The sequence below is a fragment of the Balaenoptera acutorostrata genome, chromosome 6, assembly GCF_949987535.1.
Source record: "Balaenoptera acutorostrata chromosome 6, mBalAcu1.1, whole genome shotgun sequence".
Classification (NCBI taxonomy): Eukaryota; Metazoa; Chordata; class Mammalia; order Artiodactyla; family Balaenopteridae; genus Balaenoptera; species Balaenoptera acutorostrata.
In genome coordinates this window covers 75,083,905-75,102,561 of record NC_080069.1, presented here as the reverse complement: position 1 = coordinate 75,102,561, position 18,657 = coordinate 75,083,905, and the positions used below count along the sequence as shown (strand labels likewise).

Genomic DNA, 18,657 nt, shown 5'->3' with positions numbered 1-18,657 from the left:
ACACTTTTGTACCATCTTTTACTTGTCTGGTTCTCTAGAAAGCAGCCCCAGGGACACAGTCACTGAGAAGGCAGAGAGCTTGAAGCACCTGTCCCGGCCATTCTCCCCGCTTTTCCTTTAAAACTGAGGCCAAACCTGCAAACTGGGAGAAAATGAGTTTAGAAGGTTCTCGGAAAGTTCCAAAGGAGTTACATTTAGAATCTTAAGTTTCATGTGTCCTGCAGGCCAGTGAAAAGGTGGAGTTAGCTCTGCTCACCAGACATGAGGGTCCCGGTTCGACCCTCTGCCACCTCCCCCTGGCTTGGTGCTCCTAAGGAGGGCTTTCTTTCCCTTGGGGCTCCTTTTCGTCTGTAGGGGGAGATGATGAAGGGGAAGAATGAGGAAGCAAGAGTGGACCTGGGAATCTCACTGCTTTGCTTCCAAAGCCCAGGACAAAGGGGGAGAGCGTGGGCTGCAGAACTGGGAGAACTGGATGTGGATCCCGTCTCCCGTTCTACAGAAGCTCAGGCTGTGCAGCTGCTGAGCTTCTGTAGAACGGGCTGCCGTGCGGCTCAGGTGGACACGGCAGAGAAATCAGTAGCCTGTGTGCGTTCGCCCGGTGCATCCACTAGTGACGGTCGGGAGGTCCGCTGGCCGTGTTCGCAGAGATATCAGTAGCCTGTGTGCGTTCGCCCGGTGCATCCACTAGTGACGGTCCGGAGGTCCGCTGGCCGTGTTCTCAGACACTTTTTTTAGTTCGTCTGTTCACACAAGCCTCTGATGCCCACGGTGATGCCTCGGCAGGAGGCAGCATGGTGGTCCTTGATGTGACTTGTGGCATGTGACGTCACCAGATTCTCAGAGTGAGAAAAGTTGAGCATTTCTTTCCCCACTGCCAGCCACACAGAAATTTCTGATATCACTTTGAAAGCACTTCTGCTTTCAGCAAAAATTACCAAAGGTAGGGAAAGGAGGAGTGGAGATTAGAGTTGTGTGTGTTTGAAACATTGCCCTAGAGCTTTTTCTTGTTTTGCGGGCTTTCTACCCACTATGATTAGACAGAGCAGCAGTCCCAGTGGTGGGCAGGAGATGGGCTCCAGAATCAGGCTGCCAGGATTCTCAGCCCCCATCCCCACCCCAGCTTAAGCTCTCAACCTCTTTTTCCTGCTCTGCCCAATGGGAGCAAATAAAACAGATCCGAAGTCTAAGAGCTCTGAGAAACAAAAGGGATTGTTGTACTCAGTTGGTTGATAAACCTGCTTTGAGCTGCCATGAAACACTTTATAGGATTTATCCAGCTTACCGTGAATCTTACACATTTGTTGCAGGAATATTACCGTGTTTAGGCACTTCTCCAGGCTCTAATGGGGTTTTTACACAATGTATGATAAATGCACCCTGTTACCTTTCTAAAATGTGAACATTTCTGAATTCTGAAACACTGCCTTCAGAGCTTAGGATGAGGGCTTATGGACCAGTCATACTTACGTCTTCGACTTGCTGTGAGGATTTATGTGACGGTGCTTCTACAGCATTTAACACAGCACAGGCTCAGTTGCTGGTGTCTCTCCCAGGTTGTAATGTTGGTTAATTAATGCAGGGAAAGGTTATCAAAGCCCAGTGCAGGAGAAAGAACAATAGAAGCAGAGTGAGCGGTGTGACCTTGAACAGGTTCCTTCACGTCTCTGGCCGCAATCTCCTCACCTGGAAAATGCATAATAAATATTCTGTAATGTCCCATCCATAGATAATATGAATGAAATGATATTCATAGATAATATAACCTCCCTTTTTGAAAAATTTTTCACAAAATAACCAAAATATTGCCATAAACATAACACAAAGGAGAAATAAAAGGAAAGCAAGCTAAAATAAAATAGGTTGATAGACACACACTCACACACACATGCAGAACCACCATACTCTACAGCCAGTGTGCAGGCTGATGGGAATGTGATTTATTGGCAACCCACATCCCACGAATAGCACTGATGCTGATGATTTTCCAAAGTCATGCAGCTTACTCGTGGTAAAGTGTTGGACAAAACAAAATACCATCTTCTCTCAATTTACAGAATAGTTGTATTCTTGGAATGTTCAGTGTGTACTAGGGCGTGCAATTAAAGTCTTGTGTTTTTATATAAATTAGAATTGAGTCCCAGCCTTTAGACACAGGTGTTATATGTACATGAATGTCCAGTGGGATATTTGAAAATTGTGCAGGATGTAAAACAACTCGTCCTGTGTAGGACTGTCCTTTGCACAGCAGTAGGTCCAGCGTCTCTGACTCCTGTCCATCAAACGTCAGGAGCTCCATCAGGATCATTGTCATAGACAAAATTGTCCCCACTAATTTTGAAAATGCCCTCTAGCAGGCACTGCCGCCGCATGGCGACCCACTGGGCTAGCTGCTGCCTAGGGCTCTGTAGTCCTGAGGGACCCAGGTCGCCCACCAGCAGCGCTGCCCTGTTGACCCCGTCTCCCCTTTCCGGCTCCTCTCCAGGCTCAGCTGATTGCACAGTCCATCGGGCAGGCGTTCAGCGTGGCATACCAGGAGTTCCTCAGGGCCAACGGGATTAACCCCGAAGATCTCAGCCAGAAGGAGTACAGTGACCTGCTCAACACCCAGGACATGTACAACGACGACCTGATCCACTTCTCCAAGTCGGAAAACTGCAAAGATGTAGGTACTTTCCAGAAGCTGTTGTCTGAGCTGGGCCAGCCGGGCCCACCCGCGGTAGAAGTGAAGGCAGAGTGGCCGGGTTGAAGAGTGCGCTCAGGCCCATTTCTGGCTCCCCTCACATGAGGCCCGATAAAGACTGCAGCCGAGGGCTGTGAACAGTGAGACAGGGCGTCGTCTGCTCCCTGCAATCCAGAGCCGACTTTGGGGTGGGTTCCAGAGGCAGACAGGACCTGAATCCTGCCCTTTACCAAGCCCACAGTCTAGGAAAGGGCACAGAAGATTTTAAATGATGGTGCTCGTACAGGCACTCGTCAGAGACAGCTGTACTTGGCAGATTGGAGCCGATCTCGGCTCTCAGGTCTCAGATGATAAGTGCTGTGCTCCCCCAGGGACCGAGCTCTACAGGAGTGTCTGGAGGAAAACGGGGCCGTCTGATCTGGTCTGAGGTCTGGGTATTCTTTGGCAAGTGTAGAGGAGTGCAGAGGGCTGAGCCAAAGTAACAGAAGCATGAGGGTCCGAAAGCTCAGGAATTGTCTGGGGAGCCATGAATGAGGCAGTCAGGCTGCAGCAGGGACTGTGCATAGGAGAGGATGTGAAGAGGCCAGTACGGGCTTTGGGTCAGAACTGGAGGGCTTGAGAGTCCAGCTGTGGTGAGGGGCCTAGACTTTATCCACTAGGTGTGAGAAAGTGATCTTTTTATCCACTAATGAATGTTAAGTGTCCTAGGCTCCCTGGAAGCAGAGCCTGAGATGGGAATTCTTGTTCATGAGATTTGGGGGAAGGGTGCACTCAGGAAAAAGTGAGTGTGGGCAGCAGGGTGGTGGGGATGCCAGGGAGGAATGTGGCCTCGCTGGAGATGAGCATCATTCGGACCCAAAGGGAAGGTCCAGCTCACACGTCGCAGGACAGACCTTGTCCCACCTAGAGCCAAAAGAGCTGGCAGGCCTTTGTAGCCTGTGCTGATCAATCATTGACACCAAGGTCAGACGGAGGTGTGTTAGTGTGCTTGGGCTGCCGTAACAAAGTTCCCCAGACTTGGGGGGCTTCAACAACAGAAATGTATTGTGTCACGGTTCTGGAGGCTGGAAGCCCGAGATCAAGGTGTCCGCAGGGTTGGTTCCTTCTGAAGGGGAAGATCCATTCCAGGCCTCTCATTTGCTTGTAGATGGTCTTCTCCCTGTGTCTTCACTCTGTGCATGTCTCTGTGTCCAAATTTTCCCCCTTTTGTAAAGATACCAATCATATTGAACTAGGACCCGCCCCTAATTATTTTAACTTGACTGCCTGTGAAAAGATCCTGTCTCCAAACAAGGTAACATATGCCATGGAATATAGAGAGGACAGGACGCGTTTGGGTTGGAGTCATCAGGGAAATGTCTGTCATGTTTAGTCAAGACAGGAATAGGGAAGATGCTTTGATTTCTGTCGCTACCCTGGATGGTTGCTGATTCAGGCTTTCTACATGTTTTCCTCCTTTCAGGTCTTCGTAGAGAAGCAGAAAGGGGAAATCCTAGGTGTGGTGATTGTGGAGTCTGGCTGGGGATCCATCTTGCCGACCGTGATCATAGCCAACATGATGCACGGAGGCCCGGCGGAGAAATCGGGGAAGCTGAATATTGGGGACCAGATCATGTCCATAAATGGCACCAGCCTGGTGGGCCTGCCTCTGTCGACCTGCCAGAGCATTATTAAGGTAACTGGAGATGGGAAAAGTCAACCTCTCTTGTAGATCTGAAGTGACATGAAGTCCTCAACATTTGAGCATATTCTAAGTGTCAGGCACTGAGAAGGACACAAATACAAAAGGCGTGGACTTGCACTTGGGTTGTTTACCATCAAGTTGCTATTTACCGATTCCTCCCTGAAATCGTTTTTTCAGGGATGGTATATCTGGCTCACGTAGCACCGCTCACTAACACCATGCCCTCGCAGACATCACTAATCAATCACAGCATTCTGTCCCCATTAAGCCCACACTCAGCCTCAACAGAATTTTCCTCAGCTCAATAATCAAGACAGTCACTTATAGTCAGCTGGGTGTACTTGAGATGACTTGCCAGCCCTGTTACAAATCACGGAAATGCTTCAGATCCCAGGGCACTTTCCTTCACTGTGATCCAGGTGAGTGTATCCTCCCCAGAGCCTGCGTAACATGATCCACACATGCCAGGTAGAAGGAAGGAAACTGGTAGCCTGTATACTCCTTCTAAAACCTGAACATAATTATTTCTTGTTCAGCCTGAATTGATACTGTTGCATGAGGCTGAGAAGAGCTACTTAAAGGAAAATTGAATATGAGTATTTGAGGGCAAGAAATTAGATTTTCTTAGAAATGATATATCCATGTGTAGTCTCTTGAGCGCATTGGAACTTGCTGATTGCATGGGAAGTAGGAACAAGTATATTTTTCCTTCACTACAGTATCTGTAGACCCTGCCAGCTCTGTACCGAGCAGTGTGGTACAGGCAGACTAGGATCCTATGACTTTCTTTTGTTCCTTGGGGTTTCCTGAAAGACTCTACTAGAATATAGCTCTGTATGTGTGTGTGTGAGAAAGAGAGAGAGAGAATAAATGTGAATTTATAGAATAGTTATTCTAAGCAGAAGAAAATCACAAAAGACAACATCCTTGGCCAAGGGTCCTGGGATGGAGCGGAGGTCAAGGTGAGTGTATAGGCCAGACATGTCTACCTCTTTGCATTTTTTGTTTGTTTTTTATGTTATATAGGAATTCATCTTTTTTTCTTTCTTTTTCCTGCTTTTTTTATCAATATTTTTTATTGAAGTATGGTTGATTTATAATGTGTTAATTTCTGCTATGCAGCAAAGTGATTCAGTTATACATATATATATATACATTCTTTTTTTAATATGTTCTTTTCCATTATGGTTTATCATAGGATATTGAATATAGTTCCCTGTGCTATACTGTAGGACCTTGTTGTTTATCCATTCTCTGTATAATAGCTTACGTCTGCTAACCCCAACCTCCCACTCCATCCCTCCCCCAACCCCCTCCCCCTTGGCAACCACCAGTCTGTTCTCTATGTCCATGATTCTGTTTCTGTTTCATAGATAGGTTCATTTGTGTCACATTTTAGATTCCACATATAAGTGATATCATATTGTATTTGTCTTTCTCTTTCTGACTTACTTCACTTAGTACGATAATCTCTACTTGCATCCATGTTGCTGCAAATGGCATTATTTTGTTCTTTTTTATGGCTGAGTAGTATTCCATTGTGTATATGTACCACATCTTCTTTATCCATTCATCTGTTGATGGACACTTAGGTTGTTCCTATGTCTTGGCTATAGTGAATAGTGCTTCTGTGAACATAGGGGTGCATGTATCTTTTTGAATTATAGTTTCGTTGGGATATATGCCCAGGCATAGGATTGCTGGATCATACGGTAATTCTATATATTTTTAGTTTTCTGAGGAACCTCCATACTGTTTGCCACAGTGGCTATCCAACCAGCAGTGTAGGAGGGTTCCCTTTTCTCCACACCCTCGCCAGCATTTGTTGTTTGTAGACTTTTTAATGATGGCCAACCTGACTGGTATGAGGTGGTACCTCATTGTAGTTGTTTTTCTTTTTATAAACGTATTTATTTATTTAATTTTAGTTTTGGCTGCGTTGGGTCTTCGTTGCTGCGCACAGGCTTTCTCCAGTTGCAGTGAGCTGGGGCTACTCTTCATTGTGGTGCGCAGGCTTCTCATTGCAGTGGCTTCTCCTGTTGTGGAGCACAGGCTCTAGGTGCGCGGGCTTCAGTAGTTGTGGCTCGTGGGCTCTAGAGCGCAGGCTCAGTAGTTGTGGCACACGGGGCTTAGTTGCTCCGCGGCATGTGGGATCTTCCCGGACCAGGGCTCAAACCCGTGTCCCCTGCATTAGCAGGCGGATTCTTAACCACTGCACCACCAGGGAAGCCCCCTCATTGTAGTTTTGATTGCATTTCTCTAATAATTAGCAATGTTGAATATCTCTTCATGTGCCTATTGGCCATCTGTATTTCTTCTTTAGAGAAATGTCTATTTAGGTCTTCTGCCCATTTTTCGATTGGGTTTTTTTGTTGTTGAGCTGTGTGAGCTATTTGTATATTTTGGAAATTAAGCCCTTGTCAGTCATATTGTTTGCAAATATTTTCTCCCATTCTGTAGGTTGTCTTTTCATTTTGTTTTGCCTGTTCATTTTTAATGAAACAAATCTAAATCCTCATAAGATAATCACACCCAGAAAGAAATAGTCCTTTTTGGGCTCATTTCTTTTTGTTATAAATAAATTCTACCTCTTACTTAACATACATTAAAGATAAGATTAAAGGTCCTAGTTTGAACATGTATATTCATTCAAACATGTTTAATTGGGCTTCTGTTAGCCTGAGCTGAACTGTGAAGAAGCCAGAATGAAAAATAAAAATAAATATAAAATAAAAATTTTTTAAAAAGAAGCCAGAATGACAGTATGCACATGGAGGATAATTTATAATTGAAAGGGTTCAGTGGGCCCTAATGGCAACATAGAAGTGAAATGCTAAGAGCATTTGGAGTGGGGGAGCGGAGAATCTTACCTGATTTTTAAGGTGGGCCTTGAAGGAGGAGTTAGACTCAGGTGGATAGCAGAAAGGAAAGTGGCCTTTGGGAGTTTCTTCTGGAATTGATGGATGGTGGACTGGCTTTGTGTTGGGAGAGACAGGTCTGAGCCAGCCTGAGAAGGCTGATCTGATGGTGTGATAATGTGGAGAAGCCAGGGAGGGCCAGGAGTAGGGAGAAAGGACCCACCCACGTATGGCTTCCTCACTCACACATGCCAAGGTTCACAGATGCCCTCTCACACCAGGGAGCAAGTTACTTATTAAACACCCATGCATGTGTGAGAACTGCCGAGGGGCCGTGGGAACCAGAGATGCCTCAGACACAATCCGCACCCTAAGGAGCTTGGCCTCGACGGGGAGAAGTGAATGAAAGGACTGATAATAACAGTGACTGAGTGCTGTGCGCCTGGACCATTCTGAGAATGTGTATGTTTACTCGCAGAACCCAAGGCAGCCTTCTGTAGGGTAGGTACTATTGTGCAAGTTGGGAAACAGGCGCAGAAAGATGATACACTCATTTGAGGTCACACAGTGTGTCAGTAGGGCAGCCAGATCACTCGGCCACCCTAATATCGTTGCAGCGGTGTCTGTGGTCAGACCCTGGGGCAGTGGTTCTCAGCCTGGGGGATCTTGACCCCCCGGGGGTCATTCGGCAATGTCTGAAGACAGTTTGGGTTGTCACGACTAGGGAGGAGATGCTACTGGCATCCAGTGGGTGGAGGTCAGGGATGCTGCCGGATATCCTACAGTGCACAGGACAGTCCCCACAGCTAAGGATTATCCAGCCCAAATGTCAATGGGTTGAGAAAGCTTGCCTGCGGGAGATAGTTCAGGTGTGGGAGAGAAATCTGGAGAAAGGGAGGTCGGTGAGGGAGGGAGGGTGGGGAGTTGATCTACATCTGGAAAGGTCTGGGGAGGAGGAGCCAGAAGAGAGGATAACTTGAGCGCAGGTGGGGCTGGGGCCTGGGTGGGAATAAGCAGACCTTCCTGAGGACTGGCAAGGCTGCATGCCCGAGCCCATTTACACACCTGCCCAGCAGTGCCCAGCCCTTGGCACTGGTCACCTCCCTTCCTCTTCATAAAAAACAGCCCGTGAGGGAGGGTGATGGCAAATGCCTGGTCCACAGGTGAGACAGCTACTCAGAAGGTGCAGACAGCACGCCCAGCACACCCCAGCTGACGGAGTCCAGATCCCCATCCACCCCTCCCCGCCTCTGCACGAACGAGGCAGACGAGGTGAGGGAGGCTGTGAGACCCATGGCCTGCCTTCCCCTGGTACCACACGGGGACTGGTCTTCTGTCCAGTGCATCACACATCAAGGTGGAAACAGACTAGCGCAGGGCACAATTGGCGCACTGAGCAGTTTCCTAAGGGGAAAAGGTTTGTTTGCAGGAGTAGCTGACCTTTGATGTCTATAAATGGCGTCTCTCTGGAATCGGAAAATTAAAAGGCCATGTGGTGATGAAAGAGATGTAACTGATGAAGATGGAGAGAAAGAAAGCCAGCACCTCTGTGGCCACCCTCGGCAGAGAAGTACTTAGCAGGCAGGCCCCAGCTAGGACACAGCTGCCCTTTCTCGGCACTGCAGGATGCACTGCCTTGTCAAATAGAAAAGGGTGATTGGCCCTGTCCCCCTCTCCCCCCACCCCGAGAATCTTCCTACTGATTTCAGCTAGAATTGCCAGTACCAAAGAAGACGTTTAATGGGTTGTCTCCTTGTTTTTAAGTTCTGTAAAAACACATCTTTTTTGCCTCCCCCTGAGCAGGTACTCACACTGCCCCACCCTCACCCCTAGGCCCCCGCAGGGGAGCATTCTGGGCTTCTTCAAGGCTTCCCATTAGTATCGCTTGTTTCAGTGTTACGTCAGTGCTCCTTGCGATGAATTTAACGAGCAGCTCTCATCCTGGAAAATCAGTGCTTAGCAAACTTTGATTGAATCACCCAGGGACCTTGTTCAACTGCAGGTTCTGATTCGGCAGGTCTGGGGTGGGATTCTGCATTTTCAACAAACTCCCCGGTGATGACATCGCCAGTAATGGGCTTCGAGTGTTCTGCATCTTGCCACTTTAATGCATGTTGACCTTTTCTCTCCCCTGGTTATAGGGAATAGAGTACGTTTCTAGAATAGATTACAGGTATTGAATTATTTTCTGTACTTTCTTCCCTAGCTCTTATTTTTCCTGTCATAGTTCCTAAAGCATAATTAGTGGTAGGCAAAGCATGTTAGCAGACCGCCTGTTGATGCCATCGCCTCCACGGTCCTGCCCTCCAGATTTGTTTTCTTTTTGAAACTAGAGCACCGCTTCCTTACCTTTCACAGGATCATCACGGGTCTGCTTTCCCGTTGCTATAGAGACCATTCTGGCTTCCCTCCTCTCCCGTCCCCTCTTCCCTACTCTTCCCTCCCACCATACTTCTTAATTTGCTACGCCATTCCACTGTTGTCATGGGGACGAAATGACCATTTATTTAATTGGCACCTCCAATAAAGTGGCAGCTGAGAAATCCGAGTTAATGGGACCCAACTTGAAGCATTGATGAGGAACAGCAGAGCAAGTGCGTGGTCTGGTTGTTTCAGATTGCCATCTCTCTGGGCTTCGTCTTGCAGCAAATATCCCCAGTCTAGAAATTCTTTCACTCAGGGACCAATCAGCATCTTAAATCAGTGTACACAAAAGAACCCACCGGAGCGATGTGGACTTTTTAGGTAACATCGAGAAAATAGAGTCCTTCTCTTGCTTTTCAGGAGCTCTCCAAGGTTTTCCTGTACCTCACAGACATACGTGAACAACCGCAGTGTTTCATAGGTGTAAACGTTTAAAGCAGGTAGCTCCGTCTGGAGGGTTGTGTCTCTGACAGCGTGCTCCTCGTTTGTATCATCCTTGGCTCTTGTTTCCCACACGCTCCTGGTCTCGTGGTTTGTGATGTGGAGAGAGAGAGGGGAATGGACTCTGGCTGCCCTGCCTGCGCCCGCAGCCCTCCCCTGAGCTCCCGGAGGCCTGGCTCCACCAACTCCCAGCGCCTAACACGTGTCTTGGCACGTTGCAGGGGATCCATACATATCTACTGATGGAGTGATCACGAGGAGGCACTCAAGGGAAAAAGAAATATATGCGCGAATGGTATCTGAGCAACACCCCCAAAAGAGAAGCCGATTTGTAATGTTAGAAATAGCTGTTTCTGAGCATGATGGTTGAGATGTGGTGTTGTCAGCAGACATGCTTAGGAAAGAATAAAAATGCATAACAAGGGCTGAAATCGTAGCAGTTAGAAGTGGAGGAGCCCTTAGTAGGTTTCAGCATTTGTTTTGAAGATGTGGAGACTGAGGTAGAAGGTGGAATAGAGGGTCTGAGACCCGCCCCCCGGGCTGTGGTGGAGGAAACACAGCTGCAGCCCAGGTCTCCTGATACAGCAGAGGCCTCTTCACCCAGCCCCACTGGTCCCGCTGTTAGGGGAAGAATTCCAGCACATCCCTGTGGGCATGGGTGACGGGACCTGCTGCTGGGCGGGAGGCCTGGATCTCTGCAGACTTCCTTTACCCTGGGAGAATCGCCCTCAGCACATTCTGTTGCTCTCATTTGAAAACATTTCTTGAACCGGAGAAGTTTCCTAGAGCTGTTCCAGAAACCATGGAGAGATGCTGGTAACAGCTGCCTACGAGTGCACAAACATCACCACAAGCCAAATCACAGCCGCCGGGAGGCTCCAGTCCTGCAGAAAACAGCAACTCAGGAGACTGAGGAAACAGCTGGGGGTGGGGAATTAAACTGACCTCCTCAAAACTCACACGTTGAGAGGACAAGCTGGAATCACCCAAAGGAAGTGGGGCAGCCGGGGAGCAGGAGCCCTGAAGTCTCGCCAGGTAGGTGAGTAAACTAAAAACACGGCCCCGTGCAAGGCTGGGCTAAAAGGTTGGGGGCACAGGTTCATCCTTCTGTCACTCTCCCTGGCTTCTCTGTCGAGCAGGCCTTACTCATGAATAACACACACCCTCCCATTGTCTATATGGGGAATCACGGTGTAGGAGAAAATGCTCTGGGTTTGAATACAAATAGACCTGGGACAGAACCTTGCTGTGGGTGAACTTGGGTGAGTGGTGAAGCAGCAGTTTCCTCCTCTATAAAATGGGCATGATTAGAGCTGCCAGTTTGTCAAGGAGATTGAAGGAGACAGCTCCTGTGACTCCAGGTCGGTGCCTGGCAGGAGTCAGCGTGCAGTGACAGGTGGTTGGGCTGGTTTCGTCATCAGGATGGGTTTTGATGGACAGTGACCTTAGGGGTGCTCACACACATGGGGGCGGCTGAGTGGGCACCAGGCCAACTGGCTCTCCGTCACCCTCGCCCTGGCGTGGCTGGTCCACGCTCCCACGGAGCATGCTGGCCACAGGTGTGAGTCGTAAACTGACATCTTTGACTCTGATCATCCCTGAGTGCACGTGAGTTCATTGTTCTGCGGCAGTGGTCTGTACCAGTTGTTCTCAAAAATTGAGTGTATCGCCAGGAAGTGTGTATCAAGTCACCGGGAAGACTCATTAACACACAGATTGTTGAGACCCATCCCTGGAGTTTCTGATTCTGTAGGTCTGGGTGGACCCCAGACTCTTGCTTTTTTTTTTTAATTGAAGTATAGTTGATTTGCAATATTGTGTTAGTTTTAGGTGTACAGCACAGTGATTCATTTATCCATATATATGTATGTGTGTGTGTGTGTGTGTGTGTACACACACACACACATTCCTTTTCGGATTCTTTTCCCTTATAGGTTATTACAAAATATTGGGTATGGTTCCCTGTGCTATACAGTAGGTCCTTGTTGGTTATGTATGTTATGTATATAGTAGCATGTATATGTTAATTCCAGCCTCCTAATTTATTCCTCCTCCCACCCTGCATTTCTAACAAAAGCATCCGGGTGCTGCTGGTGTGGGGTGTCCCCACTTTGAGGACCTGTTGGCCGAGCATAGGGGACAAAAAAGCCCCTATCCATCCCTCAGTCTAGAGTGTATCTTCATTACTTAGAAGCAGAAGGTGTGTGGGTCCCTCCTGCCACTCAGAGGGGCAAGTTATACTCTTGCCACAAATTCTGTTGGCACCGAAGTCACCTAACACCACTTTCACCTCTCTGCTTGGCAAGGTGCTTGTGAGGAAGGCAGAGGCTCCATTATCCCCATCCCGACCCCACTGAGCCTCAGACGAGGCAGGTTTAATGTCCGTGTCTGCGTCCTCACCCGTAAAATGTGAAGCAGAAGTCCTGACCTCCCGCAGAGAGAGTTTGCAGACTGGTCGGAGGGTGACCGTTGGCAGCAGCGGCCATGGAATTTACAGATTTCTGTTTATAGAATCAGAGGCGATCACCCTTCGGGCTGAAATGGATTTGTCATTGTCCTCCCAGGGCTCTCTTTCCACTTCGCCGATAGAGGGCACACACTGGACCCATCGGTGAATTGATGGGGCAGGGGGGTGAGGGGGACGTCTCCAGGGGATACGGCGGACTTGGTGGAATAGAGCCTACCTTTGCCTGTCCCTCCTCTGCTGGCGGAGAGGCTGTCCACTCACCCCACAGTACCATCTTTTAGGAAGAGCTTCTCCCCTCAGCTCTGGCCCTTTGGAGGAGTGGACCTTGGCAGGCCTGGCGCCGCTTCCCAATCAGCTAGCCTCGCAAGCTGGGAGGTGCAGTGAGGCAGGCATCAGACGGGAGTGCTGAGTCCTCCCCGCCTCAACTCTCAAAGCAGGGCCTCCAGCCACAAGCGGTGTGGTCTCTCTACCCTGGCCCTTCCCCTGTGTGCCATGATGGAAGCGGGTTGGAAAGCACCTGCTGTTGGCCATTTGGTCTGGACCATCTGGCAAGTGGGAGTTGCCTGAGGCAGAGCACGCGGGCTGGGGAGATGTCGGGGGGTGGGGGGCGGGGGCCGGAGTTCATTTCAGGACTGAATTACTTTTGTCTGGCACCTTCCTCTTGGGTAAGGCTTACAAGTCGGTGGTGGGACCAGCTGGAGCAGAACCTTCCCACGGCCTGAATGAGGGAAAGCGTAGCTTCGTGATGATTTTCTAGGGGTTCTCCTGTGCATGCCTGGGCTCTGGTCCCTGCTGAGCGTGTGTTCAAGGGGCAGGAAGACAGGCCTGAGCTCAGCTTGGATCACAGTGGGGTGGAGGAAGCTCTCTAAATAGACTTTGAAACCAGATGGAGTCCCTCTTTATCTTTAAAAACCAATTTTGCCTCTATACTCCATTCCAATTTAGAGGGCGGGACGAGTTACCAGGGAGCATGAAATCAGAGATGACCATTAAGCCCTATTTCCTCCTACTTCCCTCTCCACCAGCGCTGGTCCTACCACCCTATTCATTCTCCCAAGGAGGCCTTCACTGACTGCAGTCCTGCCTCTGTGCCCTGCTTCTCCCCACATGCTCGTGGGAATGTTGATAAACTGTAAAATCTCTAACAGGCAGAGAGAATGGGGAAGCGGGAGCATCAGGGGCGAGAGACAGCAAGCCCTGATGAATTAGGCTGTTGTGTGAATTAGTTATCCTTTGTTAGAAAAGGAAGAATTGCTACGAGTATGCCTTTCAGAGAAAAAGTTCCTTTCGTGCTTGTCTCCCACCTGACCAGGAGAGAGATATTGTGCATCCTTCATCTTTCAAGCCAAAATGCACATGTGGCAGTTTTCCTCTTAGCTGCACAGACGATCGCTTTTTTCAGATGCCTTGAATGCAGCCCGTTTCCCAAAATGAAGACATTGCCCACAGGAACTGGTCTCTGCGTGGGCTGAAAGGGCTGCATGTAAACCTAATGGTTTTCTCCCCTAGGTTGACAGAATCTAGCTTGGACTGTCCGACTCAAGCGCTATCAGGCTGGACACAGGGCACTGTGGAGTCAACGAAGAAACCGAGGCTCAGTGCAGCATCTTTTGCCTTTGGTGCCGTCTGCATTTATCTCTTGTTGGCATCAATGGTCATCGAATCCCCTGTGCTTTATTCACATTTCAGGGCTTGAAGAATCAGGCCCGGGTCAAGCTGAATATCGTGAGGTGTCCCCCAGTGACCACCGTGTTGATCAGGAGACCAGACCTTCGCTACCAGCTGGGGTTCAGTGTCCAGAACGGAATCGTAAGTACAACCCCACACCTTTTCCAAAAGTCTGACACACGAAACCGCGGCCCAGGGTTTGGGTTTTGGGGCTATTCTTGAAAGCTGGTCATTTACCGGAAAGAATCCAGCAAGGAAGGGACGAATGGGTGAAGGCAGACTCACTTCCTCCATGGGCAGAGAATTCTGTGCCTCCTGTGGGGGAAGAGAGGGACCCTCCCAGATCCATGTGCCCCAGAGCCCAGCAACTCTGTGATGCCCAGGGTGACCCTCCCAGCTGCCAGCTTTAGTTTGAGGTACCCACCTTCCCAACCCCCCCAGACAGCAGCTTCCCAGGGCCGGGGGCGAAGAGCCCTGGGGGCTGGGCTTCCAAACCCTTGGTGATACCAGCGCAGCCCAGGCTGAGAACCCAGCCCTGTAGGGGTTATGCCTGAATGATCTCTGCCTTGCCTTTTTAACCTGAATTTGGCACTTGGGAGATAAAGAGTACTTGCATCACCTGGATGTCTGCCTTCAAATACTTTTTTTTTCCCCCTTTATTGTGATAAAACATACACAACATTAAGTTTGCCATTTAAATCATTTTTAAGCATACAGTTCAGTGCCTTTAAGTACATTCAAAAAGTGGTTGTGTCCATCAGTGCTATTTCCAGAACTTTTTCTTCATCCCAAACAGAAACTCCATACTCAATACTACTCCCTTTTTGTCCTGGTTTGCCTTGTTCTGGACTCACAGTAGTTCTGGGCTTTGGTGACAAATCCGTAACCTTCTTGATATTATAGATTTTGGATGTGCCCTCCCTCTCTCTGCATTCATCTTTGCAGATAGAAAAACCTATTCTCGGGCTTCCCTGGTGGCGCAGTGGTTGAGAATCTGCCTGCCAATGCAGGGGACACGGGTTCGAGCCCTGGTCCGGGAAGATCCCACATGCCGCGGAGCAACTAGGCCCGTGAGCCACAACTACTGAGCCTGCGCGTCTGGAGCCTGTGCTCCGCAACAAGAGAGGCCACAATAGTGAGAGGCCCGCACACTGCGATGAAGAGTGGCCTCCGCTTGCCGCAACTAGAGAAAGCCCTCGCACAGAAACGAAGACCCAACACAGCCATAAAATAAATAAATTAAAAAAAAAAAAGAAAAACCTTTTCTTTTTCCTCCCTTAATTTTTTTAATAAATTTATTTAATTAATTTATTTATTTTTGGCTGTATTGGGTCTTCGTTGCTGCACACGGGCTTTCTCTAGCTGCAGCTAGCGGGGGCTACTCTTTGCTGTGGTACGCGGGCTTCTCATTGCGGTGGCTTCTCGTATTGTGGAGCATGGGCTCTAGGTGCATGGGCTTCAGTAGTTGTGGCTCGCGGGCTCTAGAGCGCAGGCTCAGCAGTTGTGGCGCACGGGCTTAGTTGCTCCACGGCACGTGGGATCTTCCCGGACCAGGGATCGACCATGTGTCCCTGCGTTGGCAGGCGGGTTCTTAACCACTGAGCCACCAGGGAAGTCCCCTGCATAGGCTTTTAAAGAAAGTTGCACAGTCAGGAGTGAAAAGTCAGCTCTGTAAATTCAAACCATGTTCTTTTGGGAAATTGCGATTGCTTTGTGTGTGAGGTAGGGGTGGCTATATCCTGCAGCGCTGAGCCCAGAGCCCTCCCCCAGCCTGCAGCCTCTGCCCACCGCAGTGCCTGGCTGCACTGAGACGAAAACCAGCCACGTTATCATTTCTGCCAGAAGGGATGTTTGAACAAGAACCACTGAGTTGGGACGGCCAAAGGGAGCTTCTGCCTTCCAGCTGGCCACACTTTGGAACACAAAGTAGGGTTCTAGCAGGTTCTAGCCCCATTTTAACTCAGGTAACTGTGACCCTAAAAAGTGGGCTGCTAGCATTACACAGTTCAGTGTTTGAGTTCCAGGTATACTAAACTGGGTTACACAGGCTGACAGTTTGAAAACATTGGCAGCTCTGTGACAGGCCCAAATAGCTCTTTTTACCAAGACAGAGCTGGGATGAAAAGTACTCAGAATTCACTGTGCCGCGAAATCCAGTGACATGCTGCATCCCCGGAGCAGAGTGCGAGAACAAGGGGGCCATCTGGTTATCCAGAGTCCTATCTCTTATAAAAAGAAACAGAGAGATGTAAGTGTCCACAGCCTGACCATGGCAGCTCCTCAAAGCTGAGAGTGCTGGGGATGGGGGATTCTAGAAAAGACAGTCTCCCACCCCCACCCAGTTCCCTAGCAGGCGGTGCCGGCCAGGGTGGGTAACTTGGCCTTTGACTCTGATAGATCTGCAGCCTCATGCGAGGGGGAATAGCGGAGAGAGGAGGCGTCCGCGTGGGACATCGCATCATTGAAATCAACGGGCAGAGCGTGGTCGCCACCCCACACGAGAAGATCGTGCACATCCTCTCCAATGCAGTTGGGGAGGTAAGGGAGAGTCGGGGGCTGGGGGTCCCCTGGTGCCCTTGCCCCCTCCACGAAGCCCTCCTGAGCATCCTTCCCTGTCCTCAGCACACCTCCACAACTGAACAGTCTGCCTCGGACCAGAATTTAAACCTGGTAACGAGTGGTTATCTTAGAAAATCCCATCACGTCACCCTCAGCCTTCTCCCCTGGCATCACTTGCCCACCTCCTCTTTTTAGTTCTCAGATCTGGGCATCTTCTCGCCATAGCTGCCCAAGTTCTCTCCATTTTTCCCAGCTAATCCCGCCAATTGTGCCTGGAAGATTTTAAGTCTTAGATTCAAGTCTAATCAGCAGCTCCCCAGAGCCAGTTCCCTGGTGTGGCTGGGCAGGGGTCAGAACAGCTGTTCTGGGGCTGACTTCCTGCCGGCGGAGGGAGGGAGGCAGGAGCAGCCAAAACCCCACAGTGGTCCTCCTTCTGTTTTAAGGGTTTTCTCCTTTTAAAAAAAAAAAAAAGGCCTGGTGAGAGCAAGAGCTTTTGGGAAATAAACCACCTTACCTGGTTTTCATTGTTCACGCTCTGTCACCCCTAACTTTTTAGAAGCCCATGGATTCCACACTTCCTGGAGGCCACCTGGGTCAGGCCCCTGTTAGGAATGGTGGGGGGACGAGGGGTGTACCTTCAAAGGCGTCCCATGGCAAGAGGTGCCGCCTCTCCCGCCAGCCCTGGGGCAGTGCCCACACAGCTCCCGCAGCCTCAGTCCCCCCGCTAAAGTGTGTTTCTGCCCTCAGATTCACATGAAGACGATGCCGGCTGCCATGTACAGACTGCTGACGGCCCAGGAACAGCCCGTCTACATCTGAGGCCACGCCGCCCCCGGGCAGCATGCATGGAGGACTCTCCTCACTTGTGGTTGTGTTTCTCGTGCTGCATCTGTGTGCCCACTGAGACGTGCCCCTCTCATACCCAGCACTCGGTTTGACACAGGAGGAAAAGAATCCACAGAGACCTCCTTCTCTGTCTCTCTCTAGTTTGCTTTTTTTTTTGTTTTTAACACCAGGGAAGTTTTGTATGCACTCCCTTGAGGCTGGAGAGCACCCAATATCCACCCAGAATCTGCCCAGGACCATCCTGAAGGGCCCTTGGGGGTCCTGAGGAGGGTTGTCACCGCTCAGGAAGAATCTTCCCTTCCCAAGAGGTGCAGACCTCTTAGAAGGAACTCCTAGGGGTGGTGAAGAAGCCGATTCAGCAGTGCCTACGATCCAACCGCTGATCTCTGCTCTCCTCCAGTCAGTTTACGGGAATATGGTAGTAACAGGGAGGACCAGCCCGTGTCTTTACAGATATGCCTGCCCACCGTGTACGTGGGGCACCATACATTATTTCTGCCCAGAATTTCTGAGCCAACCTTATGCCTCTTCTATAGCTAGTTTTAATTTCAACATAATTGTGTTTTCTAATGCGAACCTTTTCACCCAGGATAGAAGGGGAACTGCCGTGGACAAGAATACCTTCGTGTTACAGAGAACTGGGCGATTCCCAGGGCATCCGTGGCTTCCCAAGGTTACCAACCATTAGCTAAACACAGGCAGGTGCTTCCTGCCTCCTCCTAGATCACACGTACGTACAGAGTCTCACTTGAATATATTTCAGCCTTCCCTCCTCCCTGCTGCCAGTGAAGCACCCAGAGCCCCTGGAAAACCCATGTCCATACCTCCCTGTGAGGACCCTTCCCCCAGCAGGTGAGGCCTGCAGGGACTGGTGAGCCCTGTCTGGAGAGAGCTGCCCCTCTGAGGCTGAGGCCCAGCCCTGCCAGCACCGCCTTGGCTAGAAGTGTTGTGGTGGACCCCCCTCGCGCCTCCACCCGGACACACACATCCCACACTGGGAGTCTGGGAACGATGGACTGTTCCCCCTGAA

At 49.8% G+C, this 18,657-nt stretch overlaps 1 protein-coding gene across 2 annotated transcripts in view; it reads left to right on the top strand.

Annotated features, from left to right (window-relative positions):
* APBA1 (amyloid beta precursor protein binding family A member 1) overlaps positions 1-17,752 on the top strand; it is a 240,165-nt gene extending 222,413 nt beyond the window's left edge. For both annotated transcript variants that reach the window (XM_057549372.1, XM_057549371.1), the window contains 5 exons: positions 2,483-2,662; positions 4,143-4,355; positions 14,244-14,363; positions 16,620-16,760; positions 17,529-17,752. In XM_057549372.1, the coding sequence (XP_057405355.1) occupies positions 2,483-2,662; positions 4,143-4,355; positions 14,244-14,363; positions 16,620-16,760; positions 17,529-17,600 (726 nt within the window). In that variant the 3' untranslated portion in view covers positions 17,601-17,752. The remainder of the gene's footprint in view (positions 1-2,482; positions 2,663-4,142; positions 4,356-14,243; positions 14,364-16,619; positions 16,761-17,528) is intronic.
* Positions 17,753-18,657: the final 905 nt, after the last annotated feature.